We start from the raw sequence: 19340 nt of genomic DNA, 5'->3' as shown, positions 1-19340 counted from the left end.
TGGACAGCAACTTCTCTGTCTCAAGGAAATTCGTTATATTCGAACTGAGAATATGTTCAAGAATCCTGCAACAAACTGATGTTAAGGATATTGGTCTGTAATTTTGAGGACCTGTCCTTCTACCCTTCTTATATACAGGCATCACCTGCGCTTTTTCCCAGTCGCTCAGGACTTTACATTGGGCAAGAGACTCACGATAAATGCAAGCTAAGTAAGGAGCCAATGCAGTAGAGTACTCTCTGTAAACGGAATTGGAATCCCATCAGGACCTGGCATTTCATTTATTTTCAATCCATTCAGCTGCTTCACAACCCCAGGGATGTCTATCACTATGTCCTCCATACGGGAATCTGTACAAGACTCGAATGGCGGTATGTTTGTATGATCCTCCTGCATGAAAGATTTCTCAAATGCTAAATTTAAAATTTCAGCTTTCGTTTTTCTGTCTTCCATTGCCAGGCCAGACTGATCAGTGAGTGACTGGATGGACACCTTCGACCCGCTTACTGATTTTACGTAAGACCAGAATTTCCTTGGGTATTCAGCAGCATCTTTTGCTAAGGTATGACAGTGGTAGCAGTTGTATGCTTCATGCATCGCTCTTTTTACAGCAGCATGAATCTCTACTAACTTTTGCCTGTCCTCATTCTCCCGATCTTCCTTGTACCGTGAGTGCAACTGTCTTTGCTTCTGGAGCATTCTCTGAATTGTGCTGTTAAACCACGGTGGGTCTTTTCCATCCGTAACCCACATTTTCGGCACATACTTGTCCAATACGTGATTTACAATGTGTTTAAAATTTGCCCATAATTCTTCCACATCCATTGTACTGGAAGTAAATGAAGTCGATTCATTTACTAAGTGGGATGCTAACAACTGTTTATCTCCTCTTTCTAGTAAGAATACTCTCCTAGCCTTCTTGACTGACTTTTTAACTTTTGTAACCATAGTTGTAATGACAACATCATGATCACTAATCCCTGTCTCAACACTGACACTGTCAATGAGGTCTGGTCTGTTCGTGGCTACCAGATCCAAAATATTTCCATTATGCGTTGGCTGTCAATTTAGCTGCTCAAAACAGTTTTCGGATAATGTGTTCACACGATGGCTTGTCTGTACCACCTGTAATGAATCCATAGACATCCCAGTCTATACTAGGTAGGTTGAAGTCGCCTCCAACTAATATAGCATGATCCGGGTACTTCTGCGATACAGAGTGTAGACTCCCTTTGAATGATTCTAGAACTGTTACGGTGGAACCTGGTGGCTGGTAATAACACCCAACAATTAACTTTATTTCTCCTAGCCCTGTTAAACGTGTCCAGATAACTTCACAATCACACTCTACTTCGACCTCAGTAGACACAATATTTATGTCAACTGCAATGAAGACACCACCTCCTACGGTGTCTAATCTGTCTTTCCAATATACGTTCCAACCCTCACTAAATATTTCAGAACTTCTTATCTCAGGGTTCAGACAGGTCTCAGTCCCGAGAATAATTTGCATGCCACACGCTTCCTGGAGGGCAGTAAATTCAGGAACTTTATTCCAAACACTCTGAAAATTTACTGCTAATATCTTGATAGCTGATGTGTCTTTACACTGACCGCATCCTGATTTCCCTGCCTGCACATCGACTGGTGAGTGTTCATCAGGACACCTCGCACTACTGCCTAGCCTAAAAAAAACCCATGTGCACACCACAAGTACTCTGCCACCCAAGTAGCCACTTCCTTTGTGTAGTGCACCCCTGACCTATCTAGGGGCATCCTACAATTCCCCACCCAATAGCGCAAGTCTAGAAATCTGCAGCCAAGACCATCACAGAGTTGACGAAGCCTCTGGTTGAGACCCTCGACTCATCTCCAAACCAAAGGACCCCGATCCACTCTGGGAACGAAGCTGCAAATAGAGAGCTCTGCTTGCACCCTTCGTGCGAGGTCAGCGGTCTTCACCAAATCCGCCAGCCGCCTGTACGAACTGAGGATCACCTCAGAATCCAAGCGACAGCATCATTGGTGCCGACATGAGCAACTACTTGCAGATGAGTGCACCCCGTATGCTCTATAGCTGCAGGCAAGGCCACCTCTACATTTTGGATAAGGCCCTCAGGCAGACAAACCGAGTGCACGTTGGACTTCTTTCCAGCCCTGTATGCTATTTCCCTAAGGGGCTACATCACCCGCAATGATGAATGAATGACTAGATAAAGGCTAGTGATATGGATACAGCATGGGATAATGTACTCGGTCACTGCTGAAAATGCTGCTTCTTCATGTCTTGTCTTCCTGACATTGTTAAAAAATATCTTTGATTCATTGTAATTTGGGATTTTTTTTTTTATGAAATGGGAAAATAGAATTTCATTTTCAATATGATTTTGTTTGCATTTGAAAACAAAACATTTTCCATTCTCTCCTGTTATCACCCAATGAGCAATCTTTGTGTAGGATGACTGCACCTAGTCATTATTAAAATTAAATTGTAAATAGAATGAGATTTTCACTCTGCAGCGGAGTGTGCGCTGATATGAAACTTCCTGGCAGATTAAAACTGTGTGCCCGACCGACCTTTGCCTTTCGCGGGCAAGTGCTCTACCAACTGAGCTACCGAAGCACGACTCATGCCCGGTACTCACAGCTTTACTTCTGCCAGTACCTCATCTCCTACCTTCCAAACTTTACAGAAGCTCTCCTGCGAACCTTGCAGAACTAGCACTCCTGAAAGAAAGGATATTGCGGAGACATGGCTTAGCCACAGCCTGGGGAATGTTTCCAGAATGAGATTTTCACTCTGCAGCAGAGCGTGCGCTGATATGAAACTTCCTGGTAGATTAAAACTGTGTGCCCGACCGAGACTTGAACTCGGGACCTTTGCCTTTCGCGGGCAAGTGCTCTAAGCTAAGCCATGTCTCCGCAATATCCTTTCTTTCAGGAGTGCTAGTTCTGCAAGGTTCGCAGGAGAGCTTCTGTAAAGTTTGGAAGGTAGGAGACGAGGTACTGGCAGAAGTAAAGCTATGAGTACTGGGCGTGAGTCATGCTTCGGTAGCTCAGTTGGTAGAGCACTTGCCTGTGAAAGGCAAAGGTCCCGAGTTCGAGTCTCGGTCGGGCACACAGTTTTAATCTGCCAGGAAGTTTCATATCAGCGCACACTCTGCTGCAGAGTGAAAATCTCATTCTGGAAACATCCCCCAGGCTGTGGCTAAGCCATGTCTCCGCAATATCCTTTCTTTCAGGAGTGCTAGTTCTGCAAGGTTCGCAGGAGAGCTTCTGTAAAGTTTGGAAGGTAGGAGACGAGGTACTGGCAGAAGTAAAGCTGTGAGTACCGGGTGTGAGTCATGCTTCGGTAGCTCAGTTGGTAGAGCACTTGCCCGTGAAAGGCAAAGGTCCCGAGTTCGAGTCTCGGTCGGGCACACAGTTTTAATCTGCCAGGAAGTTTCATATCAGCGCACACTATGCTGCAGAGTGAAAATCTCATTCTGGAAACATCCCCCAGGCTGTGGCTAAGCTATGTCTCCGCAATATCCTTTCTTTCAGGAGTGCTAGTTCTGCAAGGTTCACAGGAGAGCTTCTGTAAAGTTTGGAAGGTAGGAGACGAGGTACTGGCAGAAGTAAAGCTGTGAGTACCGGGCGTGAGTCGTGCTTCGGTAGCTCAGTTGCCCGCGAAAGGCAAAGGTCCCAAGTTCGAGTCTCGGTCGGGCACACAGTTTTAATCTGCCAGGAAGTTTAAATTGTAAATGTCTCCTGGAGTACTAGAGAGAAAGCAGTGCAATTGTCATATATGTGAATAAATTAATTTTTGGCAATATAATGTAATAGGGTAGACAAAAAAATCTACTCACCAAGTGGCAGCAGAACACACACATTAAAGAATATTATAATTTGGCAAGCTTTCAGAGCTAGTGGCTCCTTTTTCAGACAGAAATATTGAAGTGGAAGGAAGAGGGGTGAAGGAAAAGGACTGGAGAGGTCCAGGAAAGATTTCATTCTCATCCCGTCTGGTAAGTCTCTCCTGACCTGTGGTTCTGGGTCACTTTTCCAATATCTATCCCTTTTCCGAGAACTCTCAAGTCTCTTTCCTTCAGTCCTCTTCCTTGCCCAACAACCCTGGCTGAAGAAGGAGTCACTGGCTCTGAAAGATTGCCTAATTATAATCTTATTTTAAGTGTGTGTTCTGCCACTGCTTGGTGAGTAGATTTTTTATCTATCCTATTTCATTATATTGTCAAATATTGATTGTTTTCTTTGAATAAATTAATTGTAATATTAAGAAAATTTTGCATTTAGAGTGCCACAACATTTCTATTTCAAATTTTCTAAGAGAATAATACATATGCATTGATAAGACAGAAGTAGTGTCTTCCATCAGAAGACAGTATACTTCTTCAGACGTGAAATAACTTTCACATCCATTTTTATGGTATTTACATATAATTTTAATAAATGCAATACAATTAATTTGCTCAAAATGAGGTAAATTGGTGATGATTATGTGTGAGAATAAATGTAGAGCTTTGTTACTGTTGTAAATATGAACATATTTTTCTTGCAGCATACATAACATCCTAATTCATTTAAAAATTCAATTCTGTGTATCTTCTTGAGGTTTCTTGCCATATCCATACTTGCGCCATGCTGGAAAAAAAAAAGAAGGAATTATACAGATTTTGCTTAGCCAATAAAAATTGACATTTTAAGAAAAATGATTGTCTCCTGATTTATGTACCAAGAACTTGTGTAAAGACATTGTATATTTTTCTACTTGTCCTGACTAGTATTATTATTTGGTAAAATATTTGAATGGAATTGAATTGAATTTTATTTGATCCTGTAAGATTACATTGTGTATAGTAAATGTACGTGTAATATAGGACATGTTAAAAGTATTAACATTCATTATAACTTATGTTTCTACACCTTTAGCTTACATTTTTACATCATTGATAATGAATAACAATATATACAAATTTAATGGCATAAGTATTCTGCAACACTGTAAAACTCTTTTTCAATGAGATAATCTTTAAGTTTTTTTGGAAAGTCATTGTCAAGCACACTATCTTGCAGGTTTTTAGGCAGACTTCTTAGTAGTCTGATACCAGAGTACTGGGGTCCTTTTTTTAGTACATCGGAGCAAGTTTTTATTATACAACCAAGTTAGCAATGCAATGTAAGCATAAATGTAAACAATTTGTTGCTGCAATATTGTATTGTTGCTCAAAATTGTTTATCTGAATGTGTACACATAAGTGTTAATTCTGATGTATGTAATATGTTTTTATTTCTTCTAGTGTCCCATGTTGTTACTATGAGTCATGTCAAGAATTAACCATATTATGCACTGCTGTATTGTTAACATTGTAAAAATACTGACTTGTTCCATATCCTTGCCACTACATTGCTATCAGTATCAATCGAAATCACAATAAAATAACGTATATTGGGAATCATATCAGCCATGTCAGCTGCATAATAAGTGAACATCACAACTGACATCATTAGAAAGGTAGTTGGGTCAGGATGGGGTGCAAATGCAGGTGCTCTTTGTATTGCCACATTGGCATTGGTTTACTCTACAGCACAGCACTGTGCTCCATTTCAGAAAAACAGTGCACATGTTGCACAAAAAGTTGATGTTAAGCTTTTAAATCAGGCAATAAGAATAATTAGTAACACTACTAAACTGATCCCACTGCCATGGCTGCTTGTATTATGTAATGCTGCACATAATTAATTAGCAACTGTAAGAGAGTTCCAGAAGTCTCTTATATATGATGTGTGTCAAGAATGGAGAGAGGTTTGGCAGAAGTTTCCTCCAGAAAATTCTCACCTTATTGTTGGTTCTACAAAATGTGGAAATATATTTGGTCTTTGCAGGAAACAATGGACAATTCTCAATCAATACAAGGAATGGAAGGCATAGTGCCTGTTAGTATGATAGGGTGCAAGGATCATCTGACATGTAACTGTGGGGACACTGTGCAAATTACACAGTACCTGGTGAAGACTCAAAAATTTCCTGGTGGACTCAATGAACTGAATTTGATGATATGAAGATGTGTGAATTGGTTAAGAGACCTAGATGTTCAGTTACAAAATTTTTGAGTGTTAGTTGTTTATATTATGTTTGTTTTACTACAATGTATTGTTTATGTAAGTTTAACCATTTATATGTGAACATAAAATGAGCATGTAAATGATATGAATAATAATAACAAATCTGAAGCTAAACTCTTTCTCTACAGAGAATCTGTTGTGGTTACTTTGTTTTAATAAAATGACTGAGATTCCTTTGTATCCAGCTTATTATGCACTGGACAGCCACTGTCTTTCTTTAATATAATTGGCCTTTCAATTTAGGATGTGATACTCATAACGTGCTCCACACAGAACAACTCAGAAAACATTTACTAAATAGCATACATATACCTCAACTATGGTGTCCTAGCACAGGACTGTTCAGATATACATATGATAGTACAAAAATAAATGAGTACACATCAGACAGTAAATCTGGGAAATCAACTAGCACTCAGATGCTCTTCAGCATTCAGTCAAAGTAAAGATGGTTGCCATATCTTACTTCAGAGTTACATTAATTAATAAATAAGTGAGACTCTGCTGAAGTCTCTGCAGCAGAAGTCTCTGACTGGGCTATTGGCCTAAGTGTACATAGAGTACATACTCTCTATGCTTTGGCACTAGGAGTAAGTGGGTACGGAGCCCAATATCCGGGCCATTTTTTTACCCTCATTAACATCCACAGCACTCACCTGATAGCAAGATGACTAGACCTTGGGCCATCCTGGAGGGACTCAAATGAGGAAAAACATGTTCCTCTACCTAGGACTGATTCCAAGACCTCCAGGGCGGTGTGGGGTCCGGGGGTTGTGATTATTATTGTTTTTGTAGATGTATAAATTGTTTAGTACACCATCTTACTCACGTGAGCCTGGCAACTAATTTTGTGGTCAGCAAGAAAGCAAAGGGAAACATAACTACCTTAGTTTCCAGTTTGCATGGCCACATTCTGGTCCAGCCCACTGAAAGAAAAGTTTCTATCCTCCTATTTCTTTGTGAGATCAGGACTATGATTTTAAATAAAAGTATAAATTCCAATCAGAATTATATTGCATGAAGTTTCTCACATACAACACGTGGAAATTCACTATTTTCAATTGAAAGCGAGTCTTTCTATTCTAACAGCACACTTAGCATCTCAGAGGTGAACTCTATGGTACATTCCTACTAGATTGTCTTTCGCCCTGACTAAAATTACTCAATGAAAGTTTGCAAAAAATGTTCAAAATAAATGCTCACCATAAAAGAAGAAATAAAGTCACCACTTGCCATGTGGAATTGTAACTCACATGGACAGCACACTAGCAGTTATTTTGGCGAATTATAAGCAATCCAGGATGGTGTACAGTCCTTGTGAGTTCACTACTAGTTTTTACCGCAAAATACGCGCTTTGTCACAGTTCAGCTCTGACGTCATCTGAGGCAGACTGCAATCCGACATTTAACAGACATGGATCTTACAGCAGCTGAATGCAAAGTGAACTTTTTTACTGCCCCATGGGCTGTATTTATATAGGTGCCGGAGCGGACGGCCAAGGGAACATCTGTTGTCTACGGCTATCTGCATGCTGCAGCAGCCTCCAAAGGACGGCTATCTTGAGCACATAATCTTTAATAACATATTTACAAATTACTTCAGAAAGTTCTTAATTTTTACTTGTATACAGTTTAGCTGCTTGAAATCACAGAAAAAGTTTCAGCTCACTAGACCGAAAACTTTGCTTTCTAGAATTTTTAGAGTGGAACTATCAGTAGATCATTACCTCTGAACCATACCTGTACTAGAACTTATATCAGCTGTTATTAACACTACAACTCTTAAATGGGGTATTATTCTATCATTTGGTATATTTTATCATCCACTTTAACCAAAATTCTCTATCACTAAAACTGCACGTACTTAATCTACAACAATTGGGTACACTTTAGTTACAAAATTGTTTATTACTTAATTACTCAAAAACTATAAAAGGTAGCATAACGTGGTCTCTCAGTTATTATTTTTGGGGTGAACTGAAGCACAAAACAAATTTTCATGTTTCTAAGTCCATTATTTAGCACTTTTGATTTTTCCTAAAATCGAGGATTCTGGCGTTAATTTTTGTTATATTGTTTTGGGGACCTGCACCACTTATTTATAAGCTCTAACTGCACATTCTGACAAAATTCTGGCTTTCTAGTTTCATTATTTAGCGCCACTTATTTTTCTCTTAAAACGACATTTTTACGTAAACTATTAAGTCTACAACATAAAGACTTGGTATTTGGAACATTACAACACTAAACTATATTTTAACAAAGTTTTAAACATAAATTTTGATCTGTAATTTCATATTTAATTGTGGTGCAATACTTCTGCGCTACACGCAGATGCATTGAGGTGACATGGCGCTGCTAGCAGTGAACTGGGGTAAGTCCCACCACACTCGCTCACCACAGTATCTTGCACATGATACAGTGCTTGATTTACCTCAGCAGGAGTGATGTACTCTACCCATTAGACCACCAGTGCCACATAGAAAGTAAATTAGCAGTATTTAAAGCCCGCAGTGTTGTAAATTTAAAAAAAAAAAAAAAAAAAAAAACTGCATTAGAAGTGATAGATATCATTCTGAACTGTATATACTACCCAAAAATTGCGTGTAGAAGAATGAAACCTAACCTCATCACTGGAAACTTTGTATACCTAACTAACAATGTAGTATTTAAGTAAATGGACTCCGAGTAAGATGGTGGACAGTGCAGTGCAACATATTGAGTACACTCTTATTAAGATTGGAAAAGTGGCGGAAGAAGGAGGATATATGAAGAAGGAAATGAAGAACGAATTACTAGAGGCGGTGAGTGAAATAAGAAAATGCTTAGATTCTTTGGAAAACGAAACAAAAACAAAGAAGGAGGAGAATAGGAATCCTATGAGAGAGGTTATGAATAGCCAACAAGAGAAGACGAGGGAGGAGGAAGACAGCTGCACTGACAGACAAATAGCGACATCTATTGAAGAGACGCAGGAAACAGCACATAGTTGACACTGGACTGCTGGAAAACTAGCGATATCTATTGGAGAGATGCAGGAAACAGCACATAGTGGACAGAGGCAGACGGAAGAGACACCTACAGGAGCTGAAAAGAACTTCAATGGAGATGTCTTCAGAATAGGTAGCTCTCTGGAAAAAGTAAAAAAAAGATGAAAATAACATAGAAATGGGATAATTGAGGCATAAAATGGAGGAGATAATGGAGTCCCAAAAAAACCAACTAGGGATATTAATACAGGAGCAAATAAAGAAAACTCTAGAAAAGGAAAGTCACTTAGAATGAGAGAAAACCAAAACTGATGGAAACAACATACAAACTTTGGCTTTAGAAATGTAATGGCACCAGAGAGGCAGTTCTGACGTTGCCGTTGATATTGCAAGCAAGACTAACGACAAATCAAGATACGTTCATATAAGTATAACAACGAAGTTGAACCACGGGGAATGACAATATACAGAAGTACTCTGTTCCAGCAACAAAATCAGCCACAGGTCCTAGTCAATGCACATGAGCAACATGATGAAACCCAAAATGAGGTTAATGAACTAGAGGGACATCTTGACAGGAGTACTGTGGTAGGGAGGAGCTGGTACAGGAGAAGAAACCAGAGTAATAATAAAGCCATAATGGGTACATAAAAACATGAAGAAATGCAAGCAGCAGAAAAAACAGCATGGCTATATATTGGTAACCTAAAGAGATTCACCACAACTGATACAGTAGTGAAGTACCTTAACAAGAACGGAATACTGGGGCAACTAGAATGTGAAGAACTGTGCACACTGGTAACAAAAAAGCTTTCAAAGTAGGCATTCTGTTTGAAGATATACAAATCACACAACAACCTGAATTCTGGCCTGAAAATGTAAAAGTTCATTGATTTCGTTTCCCAAGAAGATAAATGGAAGAGGGAGCAGGCTCAACCAAACCACAAAGAAAACCAGAAGAACAAGAAATAAAAGCCATCTTGTGGAATACAGGGGGAATAAAAAGTGCTCTTAATATAACACCAACAGACATTCTGCGAAACTCAGATCTTGCAATTTTAACAGAAACCTTCCTGATAGACAACTGGCGAGCTAAAGATTCCTTCAATTTTCACCTAGTAGCAAAGAAGGTAGAAAGAGGATGACCCATGGGAGGAACATCTATGCTACTGAAACCCTGGATGACCCCCACCAAAAAAATCATAAAACAAGGAAATAGGATGCTAGTAAAAGCATCAAACATAAATATAATTGCACCCTGTTTCCAACTACATATAAATGCAGTAGAAGTAATCATCAAACAATGTAATAGCAAACCCACCATTATTGCAGGAGAACTATTAAACAAGACTAGTCATTGAAACCCTAGAAGAAGATGGTTTCATCCTACTGAACAACAGACAAATACCTACATATATATGACATAACGGAAAAAGCACCATTGATATCACATTAACAAGAGGAGAAATAAAAGGAAGTATTCAACCAATATGGTATGACTCCATCACGCCTATATGAAAGCACAGTAAAATGAAGGTAAAAATAAATAACATTGTCTCTCCAGCAAGAAAAACCCACCAAATCACACAAAGAAAAATTGATAAAAAAAACATAACAAACCAACAAGAACAAATAACAGAAAAAGAAACATTAATAGATGAAGGAGACTTTGAAAAAGCAACAGACAAACAAACCCAAAAACAAGGATGGCAAAAAGATAGTTCGATGCTGAATTCTAAAGCAAAAGGAACACTGTTCTAAGAACACTCCACAGATTAAGAAACCAGCATGATGAGGAAACATGCAAACTATATGCAGAAGAGAGGAAAACCTACAAAAAACTAATAGAACAGAAGAAAAAAAATACATAGAAAGAGAGACAAAAAGAGAAGTGGATGAAGCAGTGAAAGACCCATACATAGCAGTAAGACCAAGAAGACGACTCAGACACCAAATATAGACGTGAAAGGACAGGAAGACCACTTCAGTAAGATACTGAACAAACGAGGTAACCAAATACCCCCAAAGCAAGAGAAACAATCTCTAGCAACCCCTAAATGAAGGAGATGTAAAATAAGTAATAAAAACACTGAAGAACAAGAAAGCAGCAAGACTCAATAATTTATATAATGAACATATACAGGATGCGAACGATTCTCTCCAACACATATGGATCAAACTTTTCAACAAATGCCTGGAACTTGGAAGAATTCCAACCCAATGGAGACACTCGATAATAAAAATTCTCTACAGAGTTAGAGGAGACTCAATGGACACAAACAAGTACAGAAGCATAGCCCTAGAAAATACTCAGTTTAAGATGTTTTCAAAGATAATTACACAAAAAATCAAAGCCTGCGTGGACAGTCACCCCCCAGAATCAGAAATGGACTTCAGATCTGGAAGATCCACACTTACAGCAGTCAGGCTTTTTCTCAACGACATGGACGAAGTGCTACAAAAGAAACAAATGTTCTACACAGTGCTCATAGGCTTTATGAAAGCCTCTGACCTACTGGAAAGGGATCTCATAATCCATAAACTGGAAAACACAATGGGAGTAGATAGTGTATGGGTAAGAATAATCAAGTCACTCCTCAAATACAACGTAATCACAATATCAGACAACCTCTCTTTTTCGAACCTCATTTTGCAATCGAATGGGATCTTACAGGGTGACCCAATAAGCCCTTTGCTGTACATTTTTGCCACTCTAGAAGTACTGCAAATTGGAGAAAATGAAGAAGATGCATACATATAAGCACATGCTGACGACATAGCTGTAGGATCAACAGATATACAGAAGCTGCAGAAAACCATTAAGAAAATAGATAAATGGTGCAGTGAACACAGACTACACATAAACATAACAAAGACCAAAATGGCGATTTTCAGAAAAGGAGGCAAAACACCCCAGAGGACAAAAAATAAAAATCTCATCAGACTTTAAATACCTAGGGCTGACATTGCAACCAACATCCCTTCACAAATCTTACAATGGAACATGCAGCCCAATCAATAATAGTAATACAGGACATCAAAAAGATCCACCTACTCAAGTCTAGAAATGGCAATGAAATTATTCAATGCAAAAATCTTGCCAGTCCTGGCCTACAGGATGGAGGTCATATGGGACCACCTGACAGAAAACAAATCTAGAAATACTAGAAAAGATAAAATTGACTTATCTAAAAAGAGGACTAGGTCTTTCAAAGACAACAAGATCTAGACTAGTTTACCTGCCAGTGAGAGAGATATTCCTAATTGAAGACATCAAACTTTGATATATGATGCCACACACCAAGGCTTCCAGAAATCAAGTGAAGATCATGGAGGATAAATGAGAAAAAGTATGTCCGGAGTTCTGTGGCACCAAAGGAATGACAAACCACTCATGGACAGTGCCAAACTTCGAAATGCAACATGTCATAACTAGATTAGCTATTCACGGCTTTCATCATCTAATTTGCAAAAACAAAAATTATCATGACCCAACCACAACATGTGTCTGTGAACTGTGTAAAAAAGCCTGTGAATGATATCACATAGAACTGTGCAGTAAAAGAGTGAAAACTATAAATGAATATGTAAAAATGTAAAATGTTAAGCAAAGTAACTGTATGTGGCTATTTGGCTGCAATTTTATTAAATAAATATTTACGTAAATATGAAGATGTGAAGTGTATCTATTTTTGATCAAAGAAATCCTTTGGCAATGTACAAGAATATTATATTTTCAGCAACCTGAGAGAAGAGTCAATTTAATACTGATAATATGTGACTGATGCCAAAGAATCTAAAGTCCCTGCTAGCCTTCAAAGATGTGCCATCCATAGTTATTTTAGCAATATATGGTGAAGTGGGTACTATACAGGTTTACATGGTCCTCTGTCATCAGGGTCGAGATCAACAGGAATTTTTTCCAAAGTCAAGGTGATAATAGAATGTTGATCAATTTTTTAAGTTTATTCCCTCTGAAAAATACCAATATCAGTACAGCTTTAAAGACATTTCAAAACACAATCAACTTTTAAAAAATTTTAATGGGTAACAAACCACAATTCATATTAAAATTATGGAAATAGTTCCTAGAAACTACTGATATGCATCTGAATGTTGTAAATATCAGTCTCCCTCAAATCCACAGGAACACATAATGAAATAATTGAGATGACTGTAGATTGTGTACTGTGGAAGGCAGGATAAAATATTGGCCAGGAAACTGTCTGAAATTGAGAGTCTTGAGCAGCCTAAACCATAATGCCACTAGTAATGGCTCAATGTGAAGTTTTAATTACACAATAGCTTGAAAGTAAATGTAAAGAAGCTATGCAAATTTCCACTGAGTAGTGAAATTACAGATGAGAAAAGCATGAAGGCATTGCTGGAGAAAGAGGCAGGAATGGCCAGTGAAAGGAAAAAAGTCTCATCACAGATTATTTAAGACTGTCACACATCTCATTGACAACTGAGTATTAGTAAAACAGCGTGTTAGAATTAGTGAACAAATTCACAAGCTGCAACAATAATATCTTGGTGTATTTTGACTTTGGAGTATACTGAATCCAAAAGCATAGAACCAGTCTAGATGAAGTGTGGAAAATAGTATGGTTTATATGAAGTGAAAAGACTTACAGACAGTGTAGAAAACTTTGAAGCACCGTCTGTAAGGCAATCATAAAGAAGTTTGTTCTCTAGCACTGGCACCATCCAGAACTTGATGGATATATTGTGCACATGCAAAAAGAATTTTTTTGTTACATGTCCTTTTAACACAATGCATTCTCATGTAGCAAACACAACAAACAATGGCTTAATAACCTCAGCTACCACAGACATCAGTTACCATCACCTACTTACCTGACAACAGCTACCAATGCTGCCCATGTCTGCACAGCATGGTTTGAGCACAGTAATGAATCTTTGGGGTAAAAAGGTCTACAGTACTGACACACAAGCCACACAGTGCAGAATCCCACCTACAGCACATTGTTTTACACCCTGTTACATTGAGTTAATATTATGTTCTTTTAGAGAACCTCTTCCCCTGAAGTACAATGCTAGTAAAAGACAATTATGTGCATTAAATCTACATCTATGTTCTGCAAGCCACTTTTTGATTTATGGTGGAGTGTACTTTGAGTATAATGTATTTTGCCTCACACCTGTTCCATTTGTGAAAGCTACTCAAAAAGATGATGATGTTTGCTTTGTGGGGCACTCAACTGTGTGGTTATCAGCACCCGTAAAAAGTTCCAATTTTCACACAGTCCAATCTAGTCACTGTCATGAATGATGATGATGATGATGATGATGATGATGATGATGAAATGATGAAGACAACACAAACACCCAGTCCCCAGGCAGAGCAAATCCCCAACCCAACTGGGAATCGAACACGTAGCAATGCTAGCCACTAGACCATGAGGTGCAGACTGCTCAAAAAGAACAACTGTCAGTAAGACACATTTGTACTTTGGAACATTGAAGATCTTAGGGAGAAACAGATCAGTAAGTTGACTTATTTTGTATATTTTCATTAAATAATGCCTTATAAACTAATGTTCTAGGGTAACTCATATTTAAGAATTCCTCCCTCATGGAGTTAGTTGTAAATAATCCACTGTGGTTCAAAACAAATGAAGCTGTACATAAAGCACTGCAAGAAGCAAAAATGAGATTCACTACTCCATATTAAGAGTGTCTTTAGGGCAAAAAGATGTGTGCAATGCTGCCATCAAAATGACTGACATGCAGTAAAAAAGAAATAGACAACAAACTGAAAAAGTTTCTTCTTGACGACTCCTATTATTCCATATAATAATTTCTATTCACAAATGGTCAGCATGTAGTCACATTTACATAATATGAACATGTAAATTGAACATAGAATGACTAAAACTGTGTGCCGGACCGAGACTCAAACTCGGGACCTTTGCCTTTCGTGGGCAAGTGCTCTACCAACTTTGCTCAGTTGGTAGAGCACTTGCCCACGAAAGGCAAAGGTCCCGAGTTCGAGTCTCGGTCTGGCACACAGTTTTAATCTGCCAGGAAGTTTCATATCAATGCACACTCCACTGTAGAGTGAAAATTTCATTCTAGATAGAATGACTAGTCCCACATCATTAGGATTAGTCATATAAATGATGCCTGAACATGAAATCAGCTAAATAATTAACAATACCAGCCATAACATAAATGTACCTTATTACAGCATGGAGTAACGATAATCAGCCAGTATATATGAGGCACTGCCATAATTAGAAAAATAAATGAGCTTTTCTCAAACTTGTAATTTTTGTGTCTCTACTGTAGCATAGCATTCACATTACATGAAATAAAATTATATAAAACTATGGCACGGTAGTTGTGAAACACTGCAACAGACATGACTGTTTATTGTCAATTAGCGTGGTAAGTGTTTACTCATTTATAAGATAATGGCCTCACTCATTACTGACTATTGCAGTATACCTTTGTTTCTTACTTTTGAGAGGACCAATGGAGCCAAGCCATGTGGAGAGAAAGTGTCCAAACTTGGTAAATCCTCCACAAATTGTTCTACAGGAAAAGTCTCAGTGATACCCATTCTCAGTTTCCTGATAATATTCCCCAAAGTTACGCGATTTTGAATGATGGGTTACACAATTATGTCTGAAAATCAGATAAACATGCCACTGCAGATGTGTGGGTTAGTTCAGATATAGTGTAGAAAGCATCATTTAAGGAAAGATAGTTAAATTCACACCTGTACTCCCAAAATGATTCTGAAATGGGTGGGTCAAACTAATACAGTTAGTATTGCACAATGTTCTTTTTCAAATGATTCTCCATTAATAATTTTTAAATGTGATGCATTATTTTAGGATAAAATTAAGAGTAACACTTCAACAGTAGCCTGAAAGTGATTATAATGCACAGACATATATGTCAGACTAAAGTGAAGATGAGAAGCATAGAATGTTCATAAATGAAGTTCCAGTTTCAAATCACTGTATAAGAAGAACCACTGCTCAGAATGACATCAAATATGAACAACATATTACTGATGTGGGGAGAGAAAGCATGGAACAAAAAGGAATTTAATGAAAATTTTACAAATAGATGGCACTGTAAGCACCAGCAGAAATGGGACCAACTAGAAATGAAACATGAATTTTAGTGTGAGAGCTATGGTTTGAGTTGCACATTACACAATCCATATGGTTCAACGTACATAACTGCACAAGTTCAGCAGTCAACACTTGTGCAGGTAAGCCCATCCATCATGGCAAGGTTGTGCCACATTTGATGGAAAAAATCAGTTTTTTTAATTGTCCTGAGGCCAAAAAATGCATAAAAAGCAAAATGACACTAGTTTTTAATTCTCCTGGGGCCAAAAACCACATAAAAGCAGAGTAACATAGGTTTTTAATTGTCTTTGGGGTAAAAAACAGCATAAAGAGCAAAATGACTTTAGTTTCTAACTGTCATGAGACTGGTGCAAGACTCGTTCAATATGTTGTCCACCATTTTCTGCTGCAAGTTGAAATTGAAAAAAAGCATGTTCCACAACAGATCAGTGTGTCTTCGGGGTCATGTTCACAATATGTTGCGCAATGTGTGCCTTCAATTCAACATTCGTAACTGCAGCAATGAACACAATATCTTTCAGAAGTCACACAGATTAATATCAGGTGATCTAGATGGCCAAGCTGTAGGGAAATGATAGCTAATAATTCTAGGATTGCCTCTGCAGCAGCTACTTCACTGACTGTGCTGCATGCAGAGGAAGGCCATTTTACATAAAAATGATCCTACCCACACATCTATGCTGCTGAAGGCTTGAAATGACACTGATGTGCAAGTAACGGACTCATCTCCTCATAAAAGTATGGTCCTACGCAACCCACACCCCACAGTCACCTTTATAGAATCAAACGGTAATGGGCAATGTGCATGCAGAATTTCCATTTTCACATATTCTGCAATTCTGCTTATTGGCCTGTCGTTAGAGATGGAATTGAGATTTGTTTGTCCACAAAATCCTTCCATGACCATTCATTGTCCAGTTCCATGTGAGCAAGAAATTTTGGAGCAAATGTTTGTCTTGTTGGCAGGTCAGCAGGAAGCAACTCTTGAATATGGATGAAGTTTTATGGACAGTGTTGCAGGATGTTTTGCAAGATATTATACATTGTTCTCACAGGCAAGTCCAATGCTCAGGCAATGCCCCATGCATTGCATGTTTGCACACCACTGATAGACCCCTCCTTTAATGCTAAGGCCATATCTTTGACAGATGTCAGATCAACCGCTTTCCTCCCTCTGTCACAGTGCACTTCAGAAGAACCTACCTTTTCTCCAGACACTTAGCAGACATTGGACTAATGCTGTTTTTTATACCCTTGAGTGTTTGTAACTTCTGCAGGGCTACTGGTCCACAGTCACCATTCTTCTAAAAGATCTTTACCAGCAGCGCACAACACTTCATGCAGCAGCTCTGCTGGGCATCTCGGGTGCAATCTGAGGAACAGCTGTGTGCCGCGCATCTGTTGGTACACGTTGTCTGATACTTACAGCACCATCTATTGGTCATATTTATTTTTATTTTTTCCCCATGATGTTTCTCCCTGTGTCAATAATATGCTGTTCAGATTTGATGTCATTTGGAATGGTGGTTCTCTTTCTACAGCATTTTGAAACTGGAACTTTAATTATGGACACCCATGCCTGTATCTCTATTACTTCAAACCATAAAACTTGCTATAACACATCCTAAAAATTACGTTTTGAGAAAAAAACATGCAAAATATGGGTTAGTATTAGGCAACAGTGAATTGTAACTGCTTACTTAAGGTGGCAAAAAGAGTGATAGCATTGCGTTTGATGAATGTCGTCATGAGATTATGTACAGGGCAATATGTATGGTATCTTTAAATGTGCACATGGTATAGAGCAGAACATGTAGTTCAACTTTAGCTTTCTTGTCAGGTCTCAGACTAACTACCACCTCTGGAATAATGATCTAGTCCATAAGACCCACCAAAAGTTGATGACAATCATGACTGTAAATATCATAGATGACCATTTCACTTGCAGCAATTTATTCTGTGCTATTAGGCTGCAATCTGACCAACAACTCAAAAATTATTACATAACCTCAATAAAAAGGTATGCCATAGGTCACTCAATAATGTCTCTCTCAAAATCAGAGTTGTGTTTTCTTATGAAATAATTTCCCAAAAATCCCATATGGTTTATACATTTTTTGCAAGAAGTGTCAAAACAGTGATGGTTCAAAACTAGTTTGTACATTATGTAGAAGAGGTGTCATGAGCTCCCTGATTTATCATTGCCAACTTACCTCCCATTTGGAATAAAAGTGAAGTTACAACTTTAGATTCAAGGGCAGTAATGGCCTCTCTGTCTCTCTCTGTCTCTGTCTCTCTCTCTCTCTCTCTCTCTCTCTCTTTCTCTCTTCTGTGAATGTATAGGTCTATCATTTTTAAAGTTAATTCTGAGGTATAAAATGTTACTGTCTCTTCTGCTTTACAGCTGGCACAAGTGCAGAGTAACAGTGTGAAATTATGCCGAGTAGATGGTAAGAGGGATACTGCAAGACATCATCTAAAATTACTAAAGGTGAGCAGGGAGGTCACACATGCATTCATTAAATACTCCTTCTATATACAGAACAAGACAGACAAGTTTTATGGAATAACGTGATTCACATGGAAAGGAAAATAGATAACTTAATTTTAAATGCAAGAGAGTTGCCACCATGGATACTGAGGAAGGTGAACTTTGGACAATAGATGTGGAACTCATACTTAACATTGAAACATAAAAGGAGATCTTGTGTAGCAGAAAGGAAGTGAGAGAGTCCTCCGTGATAATGAGAGAACTTCATTATCTACCTAAAGAAGTCTCTACTACTTACAAGATATTAGTGGCAAACACTGTGTGACACTCCAATGTGAAGAAATTAGTAACTGCATAATGAGCATCAACTTCTCTTTATATGCATTCTGTTTCTTTGCAATTTCTTTTGTCAGTGTGTTACTGTTGTAATGGGAAGCAGTTAATTAAGAAGCAGAGTTGCCAAACGTGCTGGTGTAACAACATAAGCACAAAAATCCTACATCTGCATCCATACTCCGCAAGCCACCTGACGGTGTTGGAATAAAATTGAAATTACAACTTTAGATTCAAGGTCAGTAATGGCCTCTCTCTCTCTCTCTCTCT

At 38.3% G+C, this 19340-nt stretch overlaps 2 protein-coding genes and 1 non-coding gene across 7 annotated transcripts in view; 2 read left to right on the top strand and 1 right to left on the bottom strand.

The window, feature by feature from the left end:
• LOC126457502 (clavesin-2-like) overlaps positions 1–6255 on the top strand; it is a 266825-nt gene extending 260570 nt beyond the window's left edge. For all 5 annotated transcript variants that reach the window (XM_050093821.1, XM_050093819.1, XM_050093820.1 and 2 more), the window contains one exon: positions 5884–6255. In XM_050093821.1, coding sequence (XP_049949778.1) covers positions 5884–5939 — 56 coding nt within the window. In that variant the 3' untranslated portion in view covers positions 5940–6255. The remainder of the gene's footprint in view (positions 1–5883) is intronic.
• On the top strand, positions 3346–3420 carry Trnas-uga (transfer RNA serine (anticodon UGA)). The gene has a single exon. It is a non-coding gene; the product is annotated as a tRNA-Ser (tRNA).
• LOC126457503 (alpha-tocopherol transfer protein-like) overlaps positions 4352–19340 on the bottom strand; it is a 177592-nt gene continuing 162603 nt past the window's right edge. Inside the window, exon 8 of the mRNA XM_050093826.1 lies at positions 4352–4641. Coding sequence (XP_049949783.1) covers positions 4589–4641 — 53 coding nt within the window. The 3' untranslated portion in view covers positions 4352–4588. The remainder of the gene's footprint in view (positions 4642–19340) is intronic.

The sequence above is a fragment of the Schistocerca serialis genome, chromosome 2, assembly GCF_023864345.2.
Source record: "Schistocerca serialis cubense isolate TAMUIC-IGC-003099 chromosome 2, iqSchSeri2.2, whole genome shotgun sequence".
Taxonomy (NCBI): Eukaryota; Metazoa; Arthropoda; class Insecta; order Orthoptera; family Acrididae; genus Schistocerca; species Schistocerca serialis.
The sequence above is the reverse complement of the archived record's forward strand: the minus strand, read 5'-3'. Positions and strand labels throughout refer to the sequence as shown.